Source organism: Mangifera indica, chromosome 10 (assembly GCF_011075055.1).
Source record: "Mangifera indica cultivar Alphonso chromosome 10, CATAS_Mindica_2.1, whole genome shotgun sequence".
Lineage (NCBI taxonomy): Eukaryota > Viridiplantae > Streptophyta > Magnoliopsida > Sapindales > Anacardiaceae > Mangifera > Mangifera indica.
The window spans coordinates 16,606,163-16,631,216 of record NC_058146.1 but is presented as its reverse complement, the minus strand read 5'-3'; the positions used below and the strand labels follow the sequence as shown (position 1 = coordinate 16,631,216).

The 25,054-nt window shown below is 30.9% G+C and overlaps 2 protein-coding genes across 6 annotated transcripts; both read right to left on the bottom strand.

Moving 5' to 3' along the window:
- Positions 1-1,130: 1,130 nt before the first annotated feature.
- Positions 1,131-25,054, bottom strand: LOC123228164 (receptor kinase-like protein Xa21). Of its 5 annotated transcripts, none has more exons than XM_044653443.1 (7): positions 24,225-25,054; positions 23,607-23,969; positions 23,216-23,536; positions 22,754-23,116; positions 20,494-22,476; positions 19,645-19,998; positions 19,276-19,499 (listed from the first exon to the last, which is right to left on the bottom strand). In XM_044653443.1, the coding sequence occupies exons 1-7, from the start codon at positions 24,850-24,852 to the stop codon at positions 19,477-19,479; spliced, it is 4,035 nt and encodes a 1,344-aa protein (XP_044509378.1). In that variant the 5' UTR covers positions 24,853-25,054; the 3' UTR covers positions 19,276-19,476. The 5 variants fall into 5 exon arrangements, with proteins under 5 accessions (XP_044509383.1, XP_044509382.1, XP_044509378.1 ...); XM_044653444.1 differs by having other exon boundaries at positions 23,216-23,506; XM_044653448.1 differs by lacking the exons at positions 19,276-19,499; positions 19,645-19,998 and adding an exon at positions 1,131-1,324.
- LOC123228168 (probable leucine-rich repeat receptor-like protein kinase At2g33170) lies at positions 5,264-6,452 on the bottom strand. Its single transcript, XM_044653456.1, has 2 exons — positions 5,685-6,452; positions 5,264-5,585 (listed from the first exon to the last, which is right to left on the bottom strand). Exons 1-2 carry the CDS (start codon positions 6,352-6,354, stop codon positions 5,434-5,436), a joined length of 822 nt encoding a protein of 273 aa, XP_044509391.1. The 5' UTR covers positions 6,355-6,452; the 3' UTR covers positions 5,264-5,433.

The following is a 25,054-nucleotide window of genomic DNA, read 5'->3' as shown; positions in this document are numbered from 1 at the left end:
GCTGGAGGTTAGTGTTTAATATTCCGCAATATAGTTTTGGTTTCTATCTTGCATATTCAGTATATATATATGCTTAGATAGAGACCATATACATGATTCTATCACTCTGCAGCTGCTTTAGTGCTGGAATCCTCTCATGTTCTTTTGCCTTTCTCCTTCTCTGGAGTCGCTGATCCCTGCATCCCTTTCCCCTGTTGGTTTTCTCCTGCATTGGGGTTCATTGGATATGTTGGCCTTTGTCTGCCTTACTACTGCCGAATTTGTGTTCTTAGCTGCCAGTTTTGCTGGCACCTTCCTATCCTTTCTCTCCCAGAGTGTTTCTTGTCTGTCCTGGAGCGTTCCAGCAGTGTTTTGCCTGGATGGTTCTTGGTTGTGGTTCCACCTGGTGGTTTACTGTCCTGTGCCTTGTTCAGCTTTGCTGTCTGAGTTGGTGTCCTCCATACCCGTTGCTGTGCCATCCTGATGTTTGCTGCTCTGTTGTTGCTGGAGCTCCCATCCCTGGAAAATACAGTCTGCTTCTGCTAATGCCCTTATTTTTACTGCTGCCGCTCCTGTTGGTGGTTCCTGAGTGCTGCTTCTGTTCTTGCTGGTGCCGTCGTTTCTGCTCTCTGTTGTTGCTGTTTCTATCTTTTGGTGGGAGGTGCCTCCCTGGTTCTGTTTGTTTCGGCTGCTGCATCTGTCCTTCTACTTGTGCCTTCTTCAATTTTTGCAAGCTGCTCTTTTTGGTTTCTGGTGGGCAGTTGTGGTGGATTTCTTGGCTGCCTGGTGTGTGAACGAGCTGGTGTTTCTGTGGCTTCCTAGGCATAGAGGATTGTTGTGTAAGTGAACTGTGTGGATCCAGTGGGCTCCCTGTAGTGTGGGTTGGAAGTGTGGTTCGATCGTGATTGTGTTGATCTTTATGTTGGTTTGATGGGCTCCTTGTAGTATGGGTTGGAACTGATTTTGCTATCCTCCATCTTGTGGATGAACTTAGGTTGTTTTCCCCTAGCTGGTTTTTGTTAAATGTATATATATATATATATATATATATATATATATATATATATATATATATATATATATATATATTTAAGTATCCAAATAATAATAATAATAGACACTATAATTCATCTCTAGTGAAAATAGGAAAATTTCAAAACCCCTATACTTTATCATTACTAAGATCCATCAAATTTAAAAATTCATTACAAGAACTTGTTTTTAATCAAAGTTGACCTTATAACATGCATATACTTGCCATCAAACTCATGGCAAAGGTAGAAGGTTGTCAAACTCAGGCTGTCTCATTGAAAGGATGTTGGCTAGCCAGTTCTTCCATTTCTATCTGCGAATCAAAAGCAATTATCCATAGTTAAATAACATAACATAGACAAAAGAAAGGTTTAAAGGTATGTGATTGATCACCTAGATTACAACTTTATTGTTATTGAAAATAAGAGGATGTTAGCCTAAATTGAAAACCTATCTGCCTTTTCTTGTTTTGATTTCTACAAGTTGGGCTCTGATTTTGATGAGTCTTGTCACTACTTCTTTCATGGTGATCCTGTTCAGAGGTGATTCTCTTGTACACTCCATAGCCAAGCTTAAGATAGACGAAACACATTCTTCCTTGCTTGAGAAATGTTCATCATCCCTTCTAAGCAAATCTGTGTCCACGACTTGCATCACTGTGCCGCATAATGATTCACTAACCCACCTCCTTAAGCTCATTTCTTCTGTAAACATTTCATTTGTTGGCTTTTTCTTGGTAAATGTTTCCATTAGCATGACACCATAGCTGTACACATCTCCTTATCTAGATACCTTTCCTTCTCTCCCGTATTCTAATCACAGTAATCATGTATGTGCACTTTTATTGCTACACATAAATAGTAACAAATCGAAGTTTTAATAAAAAAATTACAACAAATGGAGGTATCAAACTATCATCTATTTTTATTGAAGGATCTAAAGTTTGTATTTTTTTTAATTAATATAATTAAACTTTCAATTTTTTCTATTAAAAAAACCAAATTTTCAAATTTTTTTATTAAACGACTAAACTTTACTATTTCCTATTAAAAATACCAAATTGATGACCTTGTTTCCAAAATAAAACAAAACAAAATAAATTTAATTGTGTTTGTTTAATACATTTAATAGAAAATATTCAAATTTGGTTTTTTATATAGGAAAATTTAAAAGTTTGGATCTTTCAATATAAAAATTTGAAAGTTAAGTCTCTCAAATAAAAAAAAACAAAATTCGATTATTTCAATAAAATAAGTTGATAGTTTCATGTCAACATATGTTGTCATCTTAGAAAAAAAAAATGAAACAATTACCCGGCTCCATATAACCAATGGTGGCAAGAGTCTTTGTTTGTGTTATGGAGTTTTCTTCACCTAAGAGCTTTGCAATGCCAAAATCACTCAAATATGCAACCATATGTTCATATAGTAGGACATTGCTTGGCTTTACATCACAATGAATGATTGGGATTGAATAGCCAAAGTGGAGATATTCCAAAGCTGAAGCAACATCGATCATTATATTCAGTCTATGAGAAATGTCCAAAACATCCTTCTCATGGAACAACAATTTCTCCAAGCTCCCATTAGGCATGTATTCAAGTATCAAAGATTTAAAGTCATCATTTGAACAACTACTAATGATTTTGACAAGATTTTGATGGCGAACACCTCTTATCACTTCACATTTAGTTTCAAAACTTGTAAGAGCTCTTTCAAAATCCAAGAGAAATACTTTTGCTACAACCTCCATTCCGTCATCTAATCTTCCTTTGTAAAATGAACTGTAACTTCCTTTGCCAAGCAAGTTGTTCTCACTGAATCCATCCGTTGCTCTCACAAGTTCCTGGTAAGAAATTTTTCTCCATGTTCCTCCAGGACAAAAATCAACATTGGTAGTTGGCCTTGTTCTCCTTTTCCAGATAAACAAAGACATAAGAACTAGGACAACTAATGAGACTGCAATGCATGTCGGCAAAAGAATCAATAGGAAAACCTTTTTAGCCCTTGATTTTCGATGAGTGTGTTTTTTGCATGGTGGAACTTGTAGTTGAGGAGGTCCACACAATGCAAGATTCCCCATAAACGATTGAGCTGAGAAATTTTTTAAGGACCCTCCTCTAGGAATTTCGCCACTTAATTGGTTGAAAGATAAATTTAGATATTTGAGGTAGATGAGTGCCTCCAAAGACTTGGGAATCACTCCAGAAAGGTTATTTCCAGACAAATCCAAGAATTCCAGGCTTTTTAAGTTGCCAAATGTTTCAGGAATGGAGCCTTGTAATCTATTGTAATTTAAGGAGAGAGATTGTAGATTTTCTAGGCCTCCAATAGCAATTGGAATCTCTCCTGAAAAAAGATTCCTTGAAAGATTTATAGCTATGGCAACCTTAAGATTTCCAATGTCTAATGAAAGAGATTCGTCTAGAAAATTTGATGACAAATCAAAGTACAAGAGATCCTTAAGGTTCCACAAAGTTGATGGTATAGAAGTTAACCTATTTGAATGTAAAAACAAATTTCTCAGTGCAGTGAGCTTGCCAATACATGCAGGTATGACTCCATAGAACTTGTTTTCCCCCAAATTCAACTCATACAATTCATTTAAATGACAAAAAGTATCTGGGATGAGTCCATCAAATTTATTATTTTGAAGATACAAACCTTGAAGATTTTGTAGTCCATCCAAAGTAACTGGAATTGGTCCAGTCAATTCATTATCTTGTAATTTTAGTTCTAGCAAGTTTTTCAAGTTTCCAATTTCTTTGGGAATTTTTCCACTAATGTTGCAATCATTAATGTTAAAATATTCCAAAGAAATAGAAAGATTCCCTATGGAACTTGGAAGGATGCTATTCAATGGATTTTTGCTTAACCTTAGGACTCTTAAACTCTTGCAATTTGTCAAATTGCAAAGAAAGCTCAGATCATGAGCAGATGTGAAGTAATTATATTTTAAATCTAGTATCTCAACATTTTTTAGATTACCAATTGTACTAGGAATGAAGCCTGAGAATGAGTTAGATGAAATATCTATCATGTAGAGCTTGGAAGCATTGGTGATGAAATCAGGAAATGGTCCACTGAAATTATTTTCCCACAAGACAAGAACCTCAAGGTTTGGAAGTGCTGCAATTGATGGAAGAATTCCTGAGAGTTGATTGGCAAATAATGAAACCATTTGCATTGTTGAAATGTTGAATATAGTAGCTGGGACAGGGCCAACTAGGTGGTTATATACAAGTACCAAGCTCTCAAGATTATGTAGATTGCCAATTTCATCCGGTATCTCACCTAAAAATATGATAGCTCAGTTAGTAAATTGAATGATTTTAACATCAATATATTATTTGCTTTAGACATAGTCCATTACGGCTCTACACTTTTTGATAGCTTAAGAACTGATAAACTATTTAACTAATCTTATCTTAGCATCTATAAACAATATGAGATACTCGTGCATATCTATCATTTCTCTTTCATTTTGGCAATACAAATTTAACTAGGGGTGCTATAACAAAAACATCATGAAATTAATTTATAATAACTTGAAGTTTTGGGAGAGGTTTATTTTTTACCTGTCATTTTGTTCGAGTCTAAATATAGATCCTTGAGTAATGTCAAGTTCCCAATTTCTCTGGGTATATGTCCTTCGAATTGGTTGTTCGACAGTACAAGAGTGTGAAGGATTCTGCATTGCCCCAAACTGTTTGGAATTGGACCAGTGAGATCATTATCGTTCATATATAGTCCTTCAAGATTGGGAAGATGTTGGCACATGTTTTCCGGAAGGCTACCAGTCAGGCTATTTTCTGAAAAGTCCATGGAAATTAAAGAAGAAAGGTTGAAGATAAGTGAGGGAATAGTTCCTGTTAAGTAACTATTTGGCAGTGATAATATCTCTAGTTTCGCAAGATTGCCAAGCTCTGTTGGAATTTCTCCTACAAAATCATTATAAATAAGCAATATATTATTGAATGACAAGGAATAAAAAAAGAATATCTGTAACAGCAACTAAAACAAAGTCTCATATAACATACCTTGTATTTTGTTGTATCCAAGATAGATCGCTCTAAGTTGAGTCAAGTTTCCAATTTCTTTCGGAATGGCTCCTGTGAAATTATTGTGTGACAAGGATAAGTTTTGCAAGCTTCTACATTTAGATATGGTCGATGGTATTTTTCCCTCGAACATGTTAGAACGCAAATAAAGCAACTGCAAATTGGGAAGATTATCAAAAATACTTGCAGGGAGAGAGCCGTAAAAGCTGTTGGAGCTGATGTCTAGTTCTGATAGGAAAGATAGATTTCCTAGATGAGGGGGAAGGGTGGCTGTGAAACCCAAGTGAGAAATATTCAAAGCTGTTACTCGAAGGTGATGAGTTCCACAAGTCATAATAACATGAAGTTTTGAGAGAGGTTTATTATTTACCTGTTAATTTGTTCGAGTATAGATATAGATATTTGATTAATGTCAAGTTCCCAATTTCTCTTGGAATAGTTCCTGTTAAGTAACTATTTGGCAGTGATAATCGCTCCAGTTTTGCAAGATTACCAAGCTCTTTTGGAATTTCTCCTACAAAATCGTTGTAAATAAGCAATATATTATTGAATGACAAGGAATATAAAAAGAATATCACTCACAGCAACTAAAACAAAGTATTATGTAACAAACCTTGAAGTTTGTTGTATCCAAGATAGATCGCTCTAAGTTGAGTCAAGTTTCCAATTTCTTTCGGAATGGCTCCTGTGAAATTATTGAATGACAAGGATAAGTTTTGCAAGCTTCTGCATTTAGATATGGTCGATGGTATTCTTCCCTCGAACATGTTAGAACGCAAATAAAGCAACTGCAAATTGGGAAGATTATCAAAAATACTTGCAGGGAGTTCACCCGATAAGCTATTACGACTCAAAACAAGATATTTCAGCCGACGTAACTGTGCGTATTCTTCAGGGAGAGCGCCATAAAAGCTGTTGTTGTTGATGTCTAGCCTTGAAAGGAAAGATAGATTTCCCAGTTGAGGAGGAAGGGTGGCTGTAAGACCAAAGTGAGATATATTCAAACCTGTTACTCGAAGGTGACGAGCACCACAAGTTATGCCCATCCAGTGACAAACAGAAGAACTTGTGGACCAACTGCTGGTCAACAAATTGCTTGGATCATGGCTTATACGAGCTTTAAGGGCAAGAAGAGCTTGTTTGTCTGTGGAAATGTTGGTTACTTGTGCATGAACGAAGGAAAGTGTGGAAAAATGAAGGAAGAAAGCTAAGAAAATGCAGAGAAACAGATGTTTCTCCATGAGAGCAGCACTTAGATTTGTCAAGTGTGGGCTTGGGGACATAAGTACATAAAAATGATACTTATAAAGAAACCATTGACGTGTTTATTTCCAGAACCCCAACTTGAACTTGTCTTCATCTCTCTTATCACCACTGTCTCTATATATTACTCAATTTCTACTGAGACTTCCAGGTCGTTTTGCACCACTCCAATTCCCGTCCAAGACGTTATGTAAAAGAAGACAAGTGAAGGAAATGGTGACATTTCGTAAATCAGACGGTGTTTAATCAACATTCTAGTAGTTATTTAAGTGTAATTAAACAGTAATTGATGTATTTTGACAGTTTTTATAGATGACATCTAATTTTGTATTTTTATTTAAACTATTAAACCTTCAAAATATTTTTTATTAAATGGACCAAATTTTTAAATTTTTCTATTAAAGAAACTCAAAATTAACTATTTTTTGTTAAAAATATCAAACTAATTGTGTTTATTAGTATCTTCAATAGAAAATATGATAGATTGGTTCTTTCAATAATAATAATATTTAAGAGTTCAATCTTTTTAATTAAAAAAAAATTGATCCCCTCAATTAGAAAAAAATGATAATTCAATATTTTTTAAATGTTATTATCCCTGATAAGATTATTTAAATTTTTCTTTTTTTTATATAACCAAAAAGTTGAGGAAAACAAACAATGAATTATATCTATAATTTGTAAATAGATTATGAAATTATTTATGCAAAATGAATTAAATATTTATCAAAGTTCATTTTATAATTTAGAGAATTATGTATGGATATATTTCTCATCAGATTTATGAATAATCCCAATTTCAAAAGCTAATCTTACTGATTTTGAGTAACACTTTAATTTTTGGAATTGGTTATTGTTTGCTGGTAAAATTTGTCATGTTGCTTGGTTAGTGGGGCCTGCACCTTTGGGCCGTAAACGGTTTGAGCTTATATAATAAAGGAGATATTTTTAAATAAATAAAAAATATAAAGAAATATTGTTAGATATTTAAATTAAGTTTTAAAAAAAAGACAAACATATATATAGGTAAAAAGATATTGGGGGATTTTTATTTTAAAGGAATTGATATCTTTCAAGATAAAGAAAAAAGAAAAAGAAATGAAAAGTATTGCCCCACTTCCAAATAATGCATTTTGACAACTGTTATTGATTTGTTATGTTTTTATGTTAAATAAAATATATTTTATTCTAATTCAATCAGATTTAGTATGATTTTGATTCGAAATGATTATGATATATTGTTTATTATTTTTCTTATTTTATAAAATTAAGATTTCATTTCAACTTTTTGTTTTATATATAAACCAATATTTTCACTTCCTACTAAGCCATCATTATCATCATCATCATCGTAAACACTGATTTTTGCTCCACCATGTACTTTGATATGGGTAGTTGTAACAAAAATTAGATTATATTCATCAAAATAGTTAGATAAGTCAATAAGACAGTTGATATCTTCATCATTTTATATTTGCATAAAGCATTTGTCATCGATACATTTTAGTTTTATGCATACCTAAATGTTTTTAAAGGTTTGATCGATATAACACTTTTCACTCAATAATTAGAGTAATTTCCTAAGTATTTGTTTCTTAAAATTTTAACTACTTTTCTATCATCTCCAATATATTCTATTATTTTTTCATCACTTTCTATCAATTATCCTCCATATTAAATTAAAGTATAACCCATTATTATTGATCCTACTATGGCAATATTAATAATAAAATTTATTAAAAATTTTCATATTAAACTGTATCAATATAATCACCTTTATTTCATCAGCAAAAATTTAATTTACCAGTTTTTTTAGATTTTACACTTTCGAACTTTAAAAGGATTTGAATGATATGATTTATATGGTTAAAATATCTATTTATTACACCTATTTTGGTTACAAGTATTCCAAAATTCTACTTGAAATCATATCTAATAATATATAATTTATCCTCTAGTTTATATCTATTACACTTATTCGATTGATTCTCTATATTTTGTAACTAATAATATCTCACCTAAAAAACAGACTAAGTTTGTCAATTATCAATTTAGCCCCTCAATTTTTGAGTAAAAATTTCATGTAACCTTACATTAAAAAATATCATTTCACCCCTTACACATTGTCTAATATCTTAATGCCCCACATTGTAACCACAATTATAATATCAAAATATCTTTTATATTTTTCTAACATTGCAAATTTTAAGCATAGTTTTAAGAAAGTATTTAAACACAACATAATTAACGGGTAAATAAACTTTTTGTTAAAATTATATAAATACATAAATATCACAAACCAATTTTCTTTGAGCCGAATTCAAAAATGTTAACATATTTTCTTCTCAATGAAATCACAATGTTAAATATTGAATGAAAATCAAAATGTCAATGCATTGGTAAAGTTTAGAGTTTATATAGAAGACAATAAAAATATTTTCGTTATTATTTAAAAATATTTGGATATTTTTTTAAAGTAATTTTAATTTTAGGTAATTGGATTTAAGTCCTTCAAAAGTGGACAATTTTCTTTAGGATATGTAAAAATAGGTATTTAATTTAATTTCCTTATAATATATTAATAAAAACCCTATGTGAAATCATTTTTAAAATATTTTATTCATCGTTATGGATTGACACCTCATTGCACCCTTGCAATACAATTCCGTGTACTTACCGTTGCAGAATTTATAACTATAACAAATAAAGAAATAAAGCACAAGATAAGATCGGTAACTAATTTAATTGCGTCGCTGACCCCATGTGGAATTCATTAATTCTTGACTTAGTGACGGGATGAATAGACAACAAAGGCAATGACACTGGGATGTAACCGTTTCCAAGACAATTGAAGGAGACGGTGACATCCCGGTTTCATTTAATTTTTCATAACTCTTCACATGACTTTGTCAAAATATATTGACTCATTCTTGAGATATTTTTTCTCTCTCTCAAGAATCTCTTTCTCTCCACAATCAAAGGTGAGGATTAAACACCTTCTAAATCATTATCTAAATCAGATGGTGTTCAATCAATATTCTGATAGTTATTCAAGTGTCACCAATTGAATAATAAATTATGTATTTTGATAGTTGTTATAGATCTGTCAAGTTTTAAATAAACGATTGTGATTTTCTTTGTGATAATTTGAAGTTTTTTAGGCATTTTTCAATAGATAAACAATATGTGATAATTTGTGATAATTTTTTATAGCACAGACAGAACATCCTAATGTCATAAAAAAATACTTAAATCGATGGTCATTATCCGTTTCAATAGTAGTCAATGTTCCCATATTAGTACGCTGTAAATTTAGCAATAATCTGATAAGAGCATAAATAATTCTTTCAATGAGCCCCTCAGTGAATTTAAACTCCAATTTTTTGTCTGTCAAGCCTGTGAATATAAAATGTCAATTTTATACCGATTGACAATATCGACAATTATTTCTTTAGGCCGATAAATTCGATCAATCAATACGAACTTTAACCTCATTAATTGACCTAAAGCTCGAGCCCCAACCTGTCAGTGATGTGACATTATTTGATCAACTAAACATGTGTGAGTTGGATTCATTTTAATTATTTGGAAGACTTCACTAGTTTTGGCTTTGGTTGCAGATATATACCAATGACATTTTTTGTCATTACACTTAATCTTCCATTGCCTTATGTCAGACTTCTTTACCCTGTATTGAAATCTTTTTTGTAGAGCAAATTGATCCATCACATCTTTCAAGTGTTGTTTGTTATGAAAAATATCACCAAGCTTTACAGCATTCCCCTTTCGGATTGATCTTGTACCACTTGATGATATTGATGGCTGCGGAGGAAAATAAGAAAGCCACCTAAACGGATCAATGGGGACATTGTCAAAAAATGACCCAAAATAATTTTCACCACCCAAAATAGGATTTTCAAGTTACAAACTATTTATACCCCTAGTAAGAGGTGACATATGCTTGAACTATGTCTCATTAAGAGGAATATCAATCATGTCATTCCCCTCAAAGTCACCCTAGTTAAGAACCCTATCTTTTTCTCTATAAGCCCATGAGTTTGCAATATACAATGCATTGTTACTGAAATCAATCAAGTTTTCCAAATCATATTCTTTTTTCACTTTATTAATTTTTTTTCTTCTTCTTCTTCTTCTTGAACTTCAATCGGGGTATATGTAACAAAAACAAAAATACATTCCTGGAAGTATTGAGACATATCAATAAGACCTTAGACATTTCATCATTTTGGATCTGTACATGGCAATCGAGTTCAATTTTTCTTGGCTTTATATATAGTTGAAGATAGTTTTTTATTAGATCAAGATTGCAATGCTCCTTCAAAAGTTGAATAAATCCCTCAAATGTTGTTCCAGAGGAAATTTTAATCAATTGTTTATATCCTCCAACATATTTCATTGTGTTTCATCACATTGAATCATTCTCTTTGGAAACGAATCGATGCATAATTAGTCATTTTAATTATCAATCCTATGATGACAATTTTTTGGGAAAAATTAAACATTTATAAAAAAAATCCACAATAACCATTTATTGATATATAGACCACCTGTAATTTACTAAAATGCCTCAACCTACTCGTAACATGTCATTTAAAACTGTCTTTGAATATTTAATATCAAAATATCCCCCAGATTTTTTTAACATTTCAATCAACCCCCTATAATTATCTAACATTTTATATAATACTCTCACATGTTATCTTATATGGAAATGCATCTATCTACTCCTAACATATCATTTAAAACCATTTTACAATTTTTTATATCAAAAAAACCCTCCATATTTTTCAAAAATTTTATTTAACCCCCTATAATTGTCTAACATTTCATTTAACACTCTTCTATGTTGTCTTGTATCAAAATGTATCTACCTATTCCTAACATTTCATTTAAAATGTTGTTACAATGTTTAATATTAGAATACCCCTATATTTTTTTAACGTTTCATTTACCCCCATAATTATATAACATTACATTTAACACCTATGTAAGTTGTCTTGCTTCAAAACACAGCTATCTATTTTTAATTTGTTATTTAAATCCCTCATATATTTTGTAATATCAAAATACTCTCATATTTTTTTAATATTTCATTTAACCCATAAATTATTATCAAATATTCAAATGCCTCCTTTACATGACATATGAACTACATTTAACAAATAAAATTAGGTTTTGAGTTAAGATTCGTATAAATACCTTTTTTTTCTACGAATTAACTTTTTTCGATTTAAATTCAGAAATACAAACTTCTTTCTTCCAAACAAACTTGTAATAGTTGATATTGAGAAAAAATGAGAGTGAGAGTGAGAATAAGTGTTTGAGTGATATGAGAAGTATATATAATGAGAGTAAGAGTGAGAGTGAGAGGGTTTATATAAATAAAGTGAAAGGTAGTTTTTGTATTTTAAAAAATATTTAGGATGTTTTTGTTTAGGAATAGAAAAATAGATATTTTTGCTTAAAAAAAAAAAGGGTAAAATGAATATTTAATTTAATTTTCCTAAATAAATAAACAAAAACAATAAAATATTAGAACATAGCACAAGATAAGATCGGTATCTAGTTTAATTGCCTCCATGTGTGGAATTGATAAATTTTTGACTTAGTGACGGCATGAATAGACAACAAGGGCAATGACACCGGGATGCCACCGTTTCCAAGACAATTGAAGGAAACGGTGACATCTTGGTTTCATTTAATTTTTCATAACTCTTCACTTAACTTGGTCGAATTATATTTCTCTCCATAATCAAATGTGAGGATTAAACACCATCTAAATTAAAAGTTGTTTAATCAAATATTTTGATAGTTATTCAAGTGTCATCAATTGAGCATTATATTAATACATTTTGACAGTTGTTATACATCTGTCAAGTTTTAAATAAACGATTGTGATTTTCTTTGTGATAATTTGAAGTATTTGAGGTATTTTTCAATAGATAAACGATATGTGGTTTCTAGGCTATTCTCTCTTCTAATTTTTCCCTTTTATGAAAATCTACAATCTTGATCACCAAAAGCAAGAAAAAAATTTATGAAAAACTGAAAAATTCCTCTGTATTTTTTTAATTATCTTTCATTTGATAAGATACAAAGTATTTATACAATATAAATAAGTGCCAGACCATGTAACAGTCAATATTCATCCTAACCATTTACCAATATACAAAGAATAATATTATAAGTACATATTTTTTTTCAAAATTTAAATATACATATTATGTGTTATTATATGATTGAGTATTATTTTATTTTTAATTCAAAATTATTTAATCATATAATAATATATTATCTATATATATAAATTATATATCAAATATATGTATAATTTTATTGGTACAGAAAATAGAACAAGAAGTGATACTTATCTTTGACCGTCAGATTGATTGAAGCTTGCTTGATCTCTAGTTGTAGAGGAAAGAAGACAGAAGCAAACCACCAAGCCTTATACTTTTCGATTTTTCTGGAATGTGAAACAGTAAAGGATATTTTCCTTTTACTTGCTATTTTACCACCCAAGTGAAACGCGACTTTTTTCGTGAAACGCACCGTTTGCACCTTAGTCCATAACATCTTCTCCCAAGTTAAACATTATAGAATGTTATGGCTGACATGCAACAAATAAGAAAACTCCCTACCATCAATTGAACGGTACAGCAGAGTTAATTTTTTAAAAATGACAAAAGTTATGTTTATTTGCTTATGTATGTTGATAGTATGCTAATTGTTGAGAAATGAGTTTAAAATAAAAAATTGGCTTTAACCACCTAATTAGTATTCCAACTACCATCTTCGTAATCTTGAGTATTTGCATCTAGGATTTAACCACCCAATTAGCTCTATTGCAACTACCATATTTAATATCTCAATTCTAGAAACTTTAAAAATTCTATAGACTTTATAAAAAAGCAAAATTTGACATAATCAAACTAGACATATTAATGGATTTTATAAAAATCCAATTAAAAACCCATTTAAAAACCTTTCGAAAATCAATTCCTTTTACAAACCAATACAAATATAGAAGATGATATATTACTATATAATTGAATGATTTTAAATGAAGAATAAACAATATTTAATCACACCAAATCAATAAATGAATAATACATTATTATACTATATCGGAATGATATAGATGATGAGTTATTTTTATTAACTAAAAAATGAAATATTATAATAATAATAATAATAGATAATAGATAATATAATTCATCTCTAGTAAGGATAGGAAAAATTCAAACCCCCTATACTTTATCATTGTTACATTAAAATCCATCAAATTTAATAACTCATTACAAATACTTCTTTTTAATTAAAGTTGACCTTATAACATGCATCTACCTGTCATTAAACTCATGGAAGTGGTAGATTAATGTTGCTAAACTGAGGCTGTCCCATTGATGCGACGTTGGCTAGTAAGGTCATCCATTTGTAAATCAAAAACAATTATCTATAGTTAAATAATATAACATAGTAAAAGAAAGGTTTAAAAGTATGTGAATGATCACTTAGATTAAAGATAAAAAAAAAATATTTATGGAATGAATTGAATGTTTATCTAAGTTCATTTTGTTATTTAGAGAATTATGTATGAGTATTATTTGTCGGTTAATTAATAATGTAAAAGCTTCACAAATAGTATCATTTTCAAAAGCTAATCCTACTAGCTTTTAGAATTATTTTTTTTTAAAGATTTATTATAATTTTAAAAGCTCTTTACCAAACACTTTTATTGTTGAAATTGGAAACTATTTCAACAATAAAGCAGCATGAACCCGACATTTTCACTTCCTACTAAGCCATCATTATCATCATCATTGTAAACACTAATTTATGCTCCATCATGTACTTTGATATGGGTAGTTGAGACAAAAATTAGAATACATTTATCGAAGTAATTAGATAAGTCAATAAGACACTTAACATCTTCATCATTTCAATTTGTACAGGGCATTTGTCATCGTTACATTTTGGCTTTATGTATAAATGAATGTTTTTCAGGGTTTGATCGATATAACACTTTTTACTCAACAATTTGATTAATTCCTTAAGTGGTGATTTCTTTGGAATTTTAACTACTTTTCTATCATCTCCAATATATTCTATTATGTTTTAATCACTTTCAATTCATTCTCCTCCATAATGAATTAAAGTATAACCCACCATTATTGATCCTACTATGGCAATATTGATAACAAAATTTATTAGAAAATTTCATACTAAATCACCTTTATTTCATAAGCAAAAATTCAATTTACTAGTTTTTTTAGGTAATAGGGTTGTAATGTTTTATACTTTTAGACTTTAAGGGGATTTGAATTATATAATTTATATGGTTAAAATATCTATTTATTATACCTATTTTGGTTACAAGTATTTCAAAATTTTATTTGAAATTGTATCATATAATATATAATTTATCCCCTACTTCATATCTATTACACTCATTCGATTGATTCTCTATATTTCATAGCTAATAATATCTCTACTAAAAAACATACTAAATTTGTCAAATATCATTTAGCCCCCCAATTTTTGAGTAAAAATTCATGTATACCTTACATTAAAAAATATCATTTCACCCCCCACACATTGTCTACTATCTTAGTGCCCCACATTGTAACTACAATTATAATATCAAAATACCCATATATTTTTCTAACATTGCAAATTTTAGACATAGTTTTAAGAAAGTATTTAAAATACAACATAATTAACAGATAAATAAATTTTTTTGTTAAAATTATATAAATATATCGATATCACAAACCAATTTCTTTCAAATCAAATTCAAAAATATTAACATATTTTCTTCTGAATGAAATCACAGTGTCGAATATTGAATGAAAATTAAAATGTCAATGCATTAGTAAAGTTTAGAGTTTAAGTAGAAGACAGTACAAATATTTTCAGTATTATTTAAAAATATTTGGATTTTTTTTTAGGTAATTTCAATTTTGGTTAATTGGATTTAAGTTCTTCAAAAGTGGACAATTTTCTTTAGGATATGTAAAAATGGGTATTTAATTTAATTTCCTTATAATATATTAATAAAAACCCTATGTGAAATCATTTTTAAAATATTTTATTCACCGTTGTGGATTTACTCCTTATTGCACCCTTGCAATACAATTCCGTGGACTTACCGTTACGGAATTTATAACTATAACAAATAAATAACTAAATAAACAAAAACAATAAAATATTAGAACATAGCACAAGATAAGATCGGTATCTAGTTTAATTGCGTCGCTGACCCCATGTGGAATTCATTAATTCTTGACTTAGTGACGGGATGAATAGGCAACAAAGGCAATGACACTGGGATGTAACCGGTTTCATTTAATTTTTCGTAACTCTTCACATGGCTTTATCTATATTGACTCATTCTTGAGATATTTTTTCTCTCTCTGAAAAAACTCTTTCTCTCCATAATCAAAGGTGAGGAATAAACACAGTTTAAATCAGACGGTGTTTAATCAATATTCTAGTAGTTGTTCAAGTGTCATTAATTGAACAATAAATGATGTATTTTGACAATTATTATAGATCTATCAAGTTTTAAATAAAAGATTGTGATTTTCTTTGTGATAATATGAAGTTTTTGAGGTGTTTTTCAATAGATAAATGATATGTGGTTTCTAGGCTATTCTCTCTTTTAATTGTTCCCTTTTATGAAAATCTACAATCTTGATCACCAAAAGCAAGAAAAAAATGTAAGAAAAACTGAAAGATTCCTCTGTTTCATTTAATTTTTCATTACCCTTAGCATGGTTTGGTGGAAATATATTGACTCATTCTTGAGATATTTTTTATCTCTCTGAAGAAACTCTTTCTCTCCACAATTGAAGGTGAGGATTGTAAATCACACGGTGTTTAATTAATATACTAGTAGTTATTCAAGTATAATTGAACGGTAAACAATACATTTTGACAACTGTTTTAGATCTGTCAAATTTCAAATTATATATATATAAACAATTGTAATTTTCTTTGTGACAATAAGAAAATTTTGAGGAATTTATTAATAGGCTTGTGGTTTTTGAAAAAATAAACATATAAAAACACAAGTCTCTTACATAGAATTGCACTTTACAAATAGGACACTAATTACTACACCATAAAAAGTCTAACATAGCGGTTGATTTTCATTGTCAAAAACATATATAAACCACGACTTTACATTTTAGGCAACGAAATCACAACCGTCATAAGTATTGGCACTGCATTAGGTAATTGGTAATAGTTTATATTCAATTAACTAACAGTAAAAATGATCATTATATTAATAATCCAAATACAACAAATTTAGTACAATCTAAACTAATGGTTTGTTTAGTGAAACATTCTTATATTTTAATCCCTAATGCAATAGTTTACTAAAGGTGGCAATTATCAAAGATATTAGACAACGATTATACTCTATTTTAAGTAATAGATTATATCATTTTTAAGCAATGATTATTTAACTAAGACATTGGTTATTAAAAACATTAGAGAGTAATTTTAAATGTTTTAAACAACAAATCATATTATTTTTAAGTAACGGTTATTTAGCTAATACAAATATTCATAATAATGCAAAGACAGTGGTGTTAATATTTAAAACAACAATTGTATATTTTTATTATATTGATGTTATGTATTAATACAATGGTTTTGTTTTGTTTTGTTTTTGTTTTTTTGCTTAATTTTAAATAAACAATAAATGACCTAAATAAATTAAAATAGGTAATCAAATAAGAAATAAAAGAATAAAAAACAAAGCTATATATTGTAACAAAATAGTTTTTAATTCAAATTTAAGTAATAAATTTGTATAATAAGTAGTTAACATGAATAGTTTTAACACAACTCATCATAATCTAATAAGAAAATTTAAATTTTTGATTAAAGAAGTCCTCAAAAGACCCCTAAATCACAAGCCTCTTTAACAATCATAAAGTAAAATGCCCACTCTTCTTTCTACCATCATCAATCACCATCCTTAAACAAAAAAGAAAAAAATCAATTAAATTATATTTAACCAATTAGAATATAAATTAATAGACTGCTATGTATATTGTAGCTGAAAATTAGGATAAAAAATGTTTAAAGTAGCAAGGAAATAGCTCAGCAGTGGCTGAATTAGAATACAAAACACATCTTTAGAAAAAAAAAAAAAAACAATAACGAATGAGCAATTCATGCGAACACATAAAAGCCCACCTGGTTTTAGTGTCTCTATGCAAAAACCGTCATTTAAAAGTTTCAACATTGCATTTGGAGGGTTAAACGTGGCTTCTATGTCTACTACAACAAACAACTCAAGAGACAATTCAATTCACCATGTTGGGAGTTGGAATTACTTTAAGGTAAAAAAAGGATCACAAAGAACAATCAAAAGGTTGGAATCCATTTGATCTTAGTGTATGAAACAAAAGGCTGGAATCCATGAAGTTTCCCAATCAAAATCAAACAAATGATGTTAAGTGTCCAACAAGTACTTTCATGAAAGATAATTGTATGCTCACATGTTATTTTGCTGACAAGAATTTGAGCTTTCTCAACACATTTCAGATTCTTGTATGCTCCTCTACCAGCACTATATCGATTTTCATCCTATGGATATAAGAAAGGAGAAAGAAAAGAACAAAATGAATAGAGTAGCAGTTTACTACCTTCAAATACATAAATACTTCAACAAAACAAGAGTTCAAATGTTGTCAAATAAAGAAAAAGGTGTACCAATGGTTCAACTCTGTATAAAGAGTAATTTATTAAGTTCACTCTTTAAAACTGCACTAATTCTAGAATAATACTACATGTTCCAACTTGATGCATCACCAGATATCATTTAACTTGTATTTAATTTTCTAGGATACCAAACATTCAAATGATCCTGCATGTCAATATGAATTCGGCATTAGTACTCTATGAACTAATAGACCAACCATATTGCACTGGCACATAATATAAATAGTTTATTAATGCTAATATTAGATCCGGTCCACCCATGATGGGTTGACCTGATTATTAGGATTGAAATGTCTAATTAACCCCAACAAAGAAAATTACTTTTCTGCCATAAAAGTTAATAACAGTTGGGATTTCAAAGTTTGAATTCCCAATTGTTGTTTAATATTAAAAACAAAAGTTACATAACTTCTGGAGAAAGGAACTATAGAACGCTCTCTACTTCTTCTTCTTCTCTAAAAATAACTAGAAAACTAGGATCACAAAATACAAAAAGAACAACAAGGGCAAATTGTGTTGTAGATTAATAATCACAACGGGTGGATTATCAAACATCATCAAAGAATATACACATTGAATTCGGATATGAATTTTCTATGATTCTGGAACCATTTATTTCCGCTTTTAGGTAATTACCTTTTTATATTCATCAAGCCACTCCCTGCATCACTATCTACATCCATATGAACCCCTCCGTAGATTTCTTCAAGCTCATTTTGCCTGTTGAACACCAACTCTTTCATCTTGCTGGCTTTTAGATTATTTAATCGTTCTACCTCAACCTCCGCCTAGCAACATTACAGATGCAATGGTAAAAAAAATACTACAATGAAACAAATAAAAAACATTCCCTACATTCTACAGCTTCCAAACACAAATTAAAGACAATAATAATCACCTGCTTAATAACAACTAGAGCATGGGTTGCAAGCGCTATCTGATTGTGATTGTGTTGATCTTTATGTTGGTTCTCTAAATTGGTTTGATGGTCTCTTTGTTACCTAGTGATTTTGCTATCCTCTATCTTGAGGATGAACTTAGGTTGTTTGCCCCTGGCTAGTTATTGTTAAATGTGTGTGTATGCGTGTGTGTGTGTGTATATATATATATATGTGTGTGTGTGTGTGTGTGTGTGTGTGTGTATTTAAGTATCAAAATAATAATAATAGATACTATAATTCATCTCTAGTAAAAATAGGAAAATTTCAAACCCCCTATACTTTATCATTACTACATTAAGATCCATCAAATTTAAAAATTCATTACAAGAACTTGTTTTTAATCAAAGTTGACCTTATAACATGCATATACTTGTCATCAAACTCATGGTAGAGGTAGAAGGTTGCCTAACTCAAGCTGTCTCATTGATAGGACGTTGGCTAGCCGGTTCTTCCATTTCTCTCTACAAATCAAAAGCAATTATCCATAGTTAAATAACATAACATAGACAAAAGAAAGGTTTAAAGGTATGTGGCTAATCACCTAGATTACAACTTTATTATCATTGAAAGTAAAAGGAAGTTAGCCTAAATTCAAAACCCATCTACCTTTTCTTGTTTTGATTTTTGCAAGTTGGGCTCTGATTTTGATGAGTGTTGTCACTACTTCTTTCATGGTGATCCTGTTCAGAGGTGATTCTCTTGTACACTCCATAGCCAAGCTTAAAATAGATGACACATATTCTTCCTTGCTTGAGAAATGTTCATCATCCCTTGTAAGTAAATCTGTGTCCACGACTTGCATCACTGTGCTGCATAATGATTCACTAACCCACCTCCTTAAGCTCATTTCTTCTATAAACATTTCATTTGTTGGCTTCTTCTTCGTAAATGTTACCATTAGCATGACACCATAGCTGTACACATCTCCTTGCCTAGATACCTTTCCTTCTCTCCCGTATTCTAATCACAGTAATCATATATGTGCACTTTCATTGCTACACATAAATAGCAACAAATAGAAGTTTTAATAAAAAAATTACAACAAATGGAGGTATCAAACTATCATCTATTTTTATTGAAAGAACTAAGCTTGTATTTTTTTTAACTGATATAATTGAACTTTCAATTTTTTTCCTATTGAAGAATCAAATTTTGAAATTTTTTTTATAGAATAACTAAACTTTTACTATTTCCTATGAAAAATACCAAACTAAAGACCTTGTTTCCAAATTAAAACAAAACAAAATAAATTTAGTTGTATTTGTTTAATACATTTAATAGAAAATATTAAAGTTTGGTCTTTTATGTAGGAAAATTTAAAAGTTTAGATCTTTCAATATATAAATTTGAAAGTTAAGTCACTCGAATAAAAAAAAAAATGTGATCATTTCAATAAAATAAGTTGATAGTTTCATATCTCCAAATGTTGTCATCTAAAAAAAATGAAACAATTACCTGGTGCCATATAACCAATGGTGGCAAGGGTCTTTGTTTGTGTCATGGAGTTTTCTTCACCTAAGAGCTTTGCAATGCCAAAATCACTCAAATGTGCAACCATATGTTCGTCTAGTAAGACGTTGTTTGGCTTTAAGTCACAATGAATGATTGGGACTGAATAGCCAAAGTGGAGATATTCCAAAGCTGAAGCGACATCAATCATTATATTCAGTCTATGAGAAATGTCCAAAACATTCTTCTCATCAAACAACAATTTCTCTAGGTTCCCATTAGGCATGTATTCAAGTATCAAAGATTTAAAATCATCATTTGAACAGCTGCTGATGATTTTGACAAGATTTCGATGACGAAGACCTCTTATTACTTCACATTCAGTTTCAAAACTTGTAAGAGCTCCTTCAAAATCCAAATGGAATACTTTTGCTGCAATCTCCATTCCCTCATCTAATCTTCCTTTGTAAACTGAACCATAACTTCCTTTGCCAAGCAGGTTGTTCTCACTAAATCCATCCGTTGCTCTCACAAGTTCCTGGTAAGAAATTTTTCTCCATGTTCCTCCAAGACAGAAATCAACATTGTTAGTTGGCCTTGTTCTCATTTTTCGGATCAACAAAGACATAAGAACTAGGACAACTACTGAGACTGCAATGCATGTTGGCAAAAGAATCAACAAGAAAACCTTTTTAGTCCTTGATTTTCGATGAGTTCTTTTTTTGCATGGTGGAACTTGTAGCTGAGCAGGTCCACACAATGCGAGATTCCCCATAAACGATTTAGCTGAGAAATTTTTGAAAGACCCTCCTCTAGGAATTTCGCCACTGAGTTGGTTAAAAGATAAATTTAGGTATTTGAGATACATGAGTGCCTCCAAAGACTTGGGAATCACTCCAAAAAGGTTGTTTCCAGACAAATCCAAGAATTCTAAGCTTTTCAAGTTGCCAAATGTTTCAGGAATGGAGCCTTGTAATCTGTTGTATCCTAGGGAGAGAGATTGTAGATTTTCTAGGCTTCCAATAGAAATTGGAATATCTCCTGAAAAAAGATTCTTAGACAGATTTATAGCTATGGCAACCTTAAAATTTCCAATGTCTAATGGAAGAGATCCATCCAAAAAATTTGATGACAAATCAAAGTACAAGAGATCCTTAAGGTTCCACAAAGTTGATGGTATAGAAGAAGTTAACCTGTTTGAACGTAAAGACAATTTCCTTAGCGCAGCGAGCTTACCAATACAAGCAGGTATGACTCCATAGAACTTGCTTCCCTCCAAATTCAACTCATACAATTCATTTAAATGACAAAAACATTCTGGGATGAGTCCTTCAAATTTATTATTTTGAAGATACAAACCTTGGAGATTCTGAAATCCATCCATAGTAACCGGAATTGGTCCAATCAATTCATTATCTTGTAATTGTAGGTTTATCAAGTTTTTCAAGTTTCCAATTTCTTTGGGAATTTTGCCACTAATGTTGCAATCATCTATGTAAAAATATTCCAAAGAAATAGAAAGATTCCCTATGGAACTTGGAAGGATGCTATTTAGTGGATTTATGGCTAATCCTAGAACTCTCAAACTATTGCAATTTGCCAAATTGGAAAGAAAGCTCAGATCAGGAGTAGATGTGAAATAATTATTTGTTAGATCTAGAAACTCAAGATTTTTTAAATTACCAATTGTACTAGGAATGAAACCTGAGAATGAGTTTGATTGGACACTTAGAATGGAGAGCTTGGAAGCATTGGTGATGAAACCGGGAAACGGCCCACTGAAATTATTTCCCCACAATAAAAGATCCTCAAGGTTTGGAAGCTCTACAATTGATGGAAAAATTTCGGAGAGTTGATTGGCATATAATGCAAGCACTTGCATTGTTGAAATGTTGAATATAGTAGCTGGAACAGGCCCTACCAGGTGGTTATATCCTAGTCTCAAGCGCTCAAGATTATGAAGATTGCCAATTTCATATGGTATCTCACCTAAAAATATGATAGCTCAATTAGTAAATTAGATTATTTTAACATCACAAAATATCCGTTTTGGATATATAATCCATCACGGTTTTGCACGTTTTGAGAGTTAATAAGCTATTTAACTAACTTGTCTTAACATCTACAAAGGATGTGAAATGCTTATACATACTCAAGATCTCAATTATGTTTTGGTGATATGAGATTCAACTAGGGGAGTTATATTTATAACAGAATGAAATTTATTCATTTTAACATGGAGTTTTGGGAGAGGTTTATTATTTACCTGTCAATTTGTTGGATTCTAGATATAGAGACCTGATTAATGTCAAGTTCCCAATTTCTCTCGGAATATGTCCTTCGAATTGGTTGTTCGACAACCCAATAATATGAAGTTTTCTACATTTCCCCAAACTGCGTGGAATTGGACCAGTGAGATGATTATAATCCATATATAGTTCTTCAAGATTGGGAAGATGTTGGCACATGTTTTTCAGAGGGCTCCCAGTTAGGCTATTTTTCCAAAAGTCCATGGAAATTAAGGAAGAAAGGTTGAAGATAAGTGACGGAATAGTTCCTGTTAAGTAACTATTTTGCAGTGATAATCGCTCAAGTTTTGCGAGATTGCCAAACTCTTTTGGAATTTCTCCTACAAAATCATTATAAACGAGTAATATATTATTGAATGACAAGGAATATAAAAAGAATATCAGTAACAGCAACTAAAACAAAGTTGCATATAACACACCTTGGAGTTTGTTGACTCCAAGATAGATCTCTCTAAGTTGAGTCATGTTTCCACTTTCTTTCGGAATGACTCCTGTGAAATTATTGAATGACAAGGATAAGTTTTGCAGGCCTTTGCATTTTGATAAGGTCGATGGAATTTTTCCCTCGAACATGTTAGAATGCAAATAAAGCAACTGCAGATTGGGAACATTGTCAAAAATGCTTGCAGGGAGAGAGCCATAAAAGCTGTTGTTGCTTATGTCTAGCCTTGAAAGGAAAGACAGATTTCCTAGTTGTGGAGGAAGGGTGGCTGTGAGACCCAAGTCAGAAATATTCAAAGCTGTTAATCGAAGGTGATAAGTTCCACAAGTCATAATAACATGAAGTTTTGAGAGAGGTTTATTATTTACCTGTCAATTTGTTCGAATTTAGATATAAATACTTGATTAATGTCAAGTTTCCAATTCCTCTAGGAATATGTTCTTCGAATTGGTTGTTTGACAACATAAGAATACGAAGCATTCTGCATTGCCCCAAGCTGTATGGAATCCGATCAGACAGATGATTATAAGACAAGTATAGTTCTTCAAGATTGGGAAGATGTTGGCACATGTTTTCCGGAAGGCTACCAGTCAGGCTATTTTCCCCAAAGTCCATGGAAATTAAGAAAGAAAGGTTGAAGATAAGTGAGGGAATAGTTCCTGTTAAGTAACTATTTTGCAGTGATAATAGCTCCAGTTTTGCTAGATTGCCAAGCTCTTTTGGAATTTCTCCTACAAAATCATTACAAATAAGCAATATATTTTTTAGAAAATTTCTAAAAGGAACACCTGCAATGTAAAGTTAATATTATATATGTAAATAAATTATATAAACTTATTTTGATGTAGTGACATTTGATTGAATGATTTAAAATAAAAAAAAAATAAATAATCACATCACCGAATTATAAGTTACCACTTTAATTTTTATAAATAAGTTTGTACATATAATTTTATTTGTAATGTAAAAAGTTGGATATAACTTACCTCCGAGTTTGTTGACTCCAAGATAGATCTCTCTAAGTTGAGTCAAGTTTCCGATTTCCTTCGGAATGGCTTCTGTGAAATTATTGAATGACAAGGATAAGTTTTGCAGGCTTCTGCATTTTGATAAGGTCGATGGTATTTTTCCTTCGAACATGTTAAAATGCAAATAAAGCAACTGCAAATTGGGAAGATTATCAAAAATACTTGCAGGGAGTTCACCCGATAAGCTATTACGACTCAAAACAAGATATTTCAGTCGACGTAACTGTGCGTATTCCTCAGGGAGAGCGCCATAAAAGCTGTTGTCGTTGATGTCTAGCCTTGAAAGGAAAGATAGATTTCCTAGTTGAGGAGGAAGGGTGGCTATGAGACCCAAGTGAGAAATATTCAAAGCTGTTACTCTTGAGTGACGAGCACCACAAGTTATGCCCATCCAGTGACAAACAGAAGAACTTGTGGACCAATTGCTGGTCAACAAATTGCTCGGATCATGGCTTATACGAGCTTTCAGGGCAAGAAGAGCTTGTTTGTCTGTGGAAATGTCGGTCACTCGTGCATGAACGAAGGAAAGTGTTGAAAAATAAAGGAAAAAAGCTAAGAAAATGCAGAGAAATAGATTTTTCTCCATGAGAGCAGAACTTTGTTTTGTGAAGTGTGGGCTTGGTGAAGTGTAAGTAAATTAAAATGGTACTTATAAAGAAACCATTAACATGATAATTTCCAAAACCCCAACTTGAACCTGTCTTCATCTCTCTCATCACCACTGTCTCTATGTATTAGTCAATCTCTACTAACACTTCCAAGTCGTTTTGCCCCACTTCCAAGTCCCT

What these genes read in the sequence shown, in the direction of transcription:
- LOC123228164 (XM_044653443.1), bottom strand. Translation starts at nt 24,852, where the DNA reads ATGGAGAAAAATCTATTTCTCTGCATTTTCTTAGCTTTTTTCCTTTAT. An exon ending in TGGAGTCAACAAACTCGGAG is followed by an intron (nt 23,970 to 24,224) that starts GTAAGTTATATC and finishes ATGATTTTGTAG; the next exon opens with GAGAAATTCCAAAAGAGCTT. An exon ending in AGAATCCAACAAATTGACAG is followed by an intron (nt 22,477 to 22,753) that starts GTAAATAATAAA and finishes TCATATTTTTAG; the next exon opens with GTGAGATACCATATGAAATT.
- LOC123228168 (XM_044653456.1), bottom strand. Translation starts at nt 6,354, where the DNA reads ATGTCCCCAAGCCCACACTTGACAAATCTAAGTGCTGCTCTCATGGAG. An exon ending in TGGATACAACAAACTTCAAG is followed by an intron (nt 5,586 to 5,684) that starts GTTTGTTACATA and finishes ACGATTTTGTAG; the next exon opens with GAGAAATTCCAAAAGAGCTT.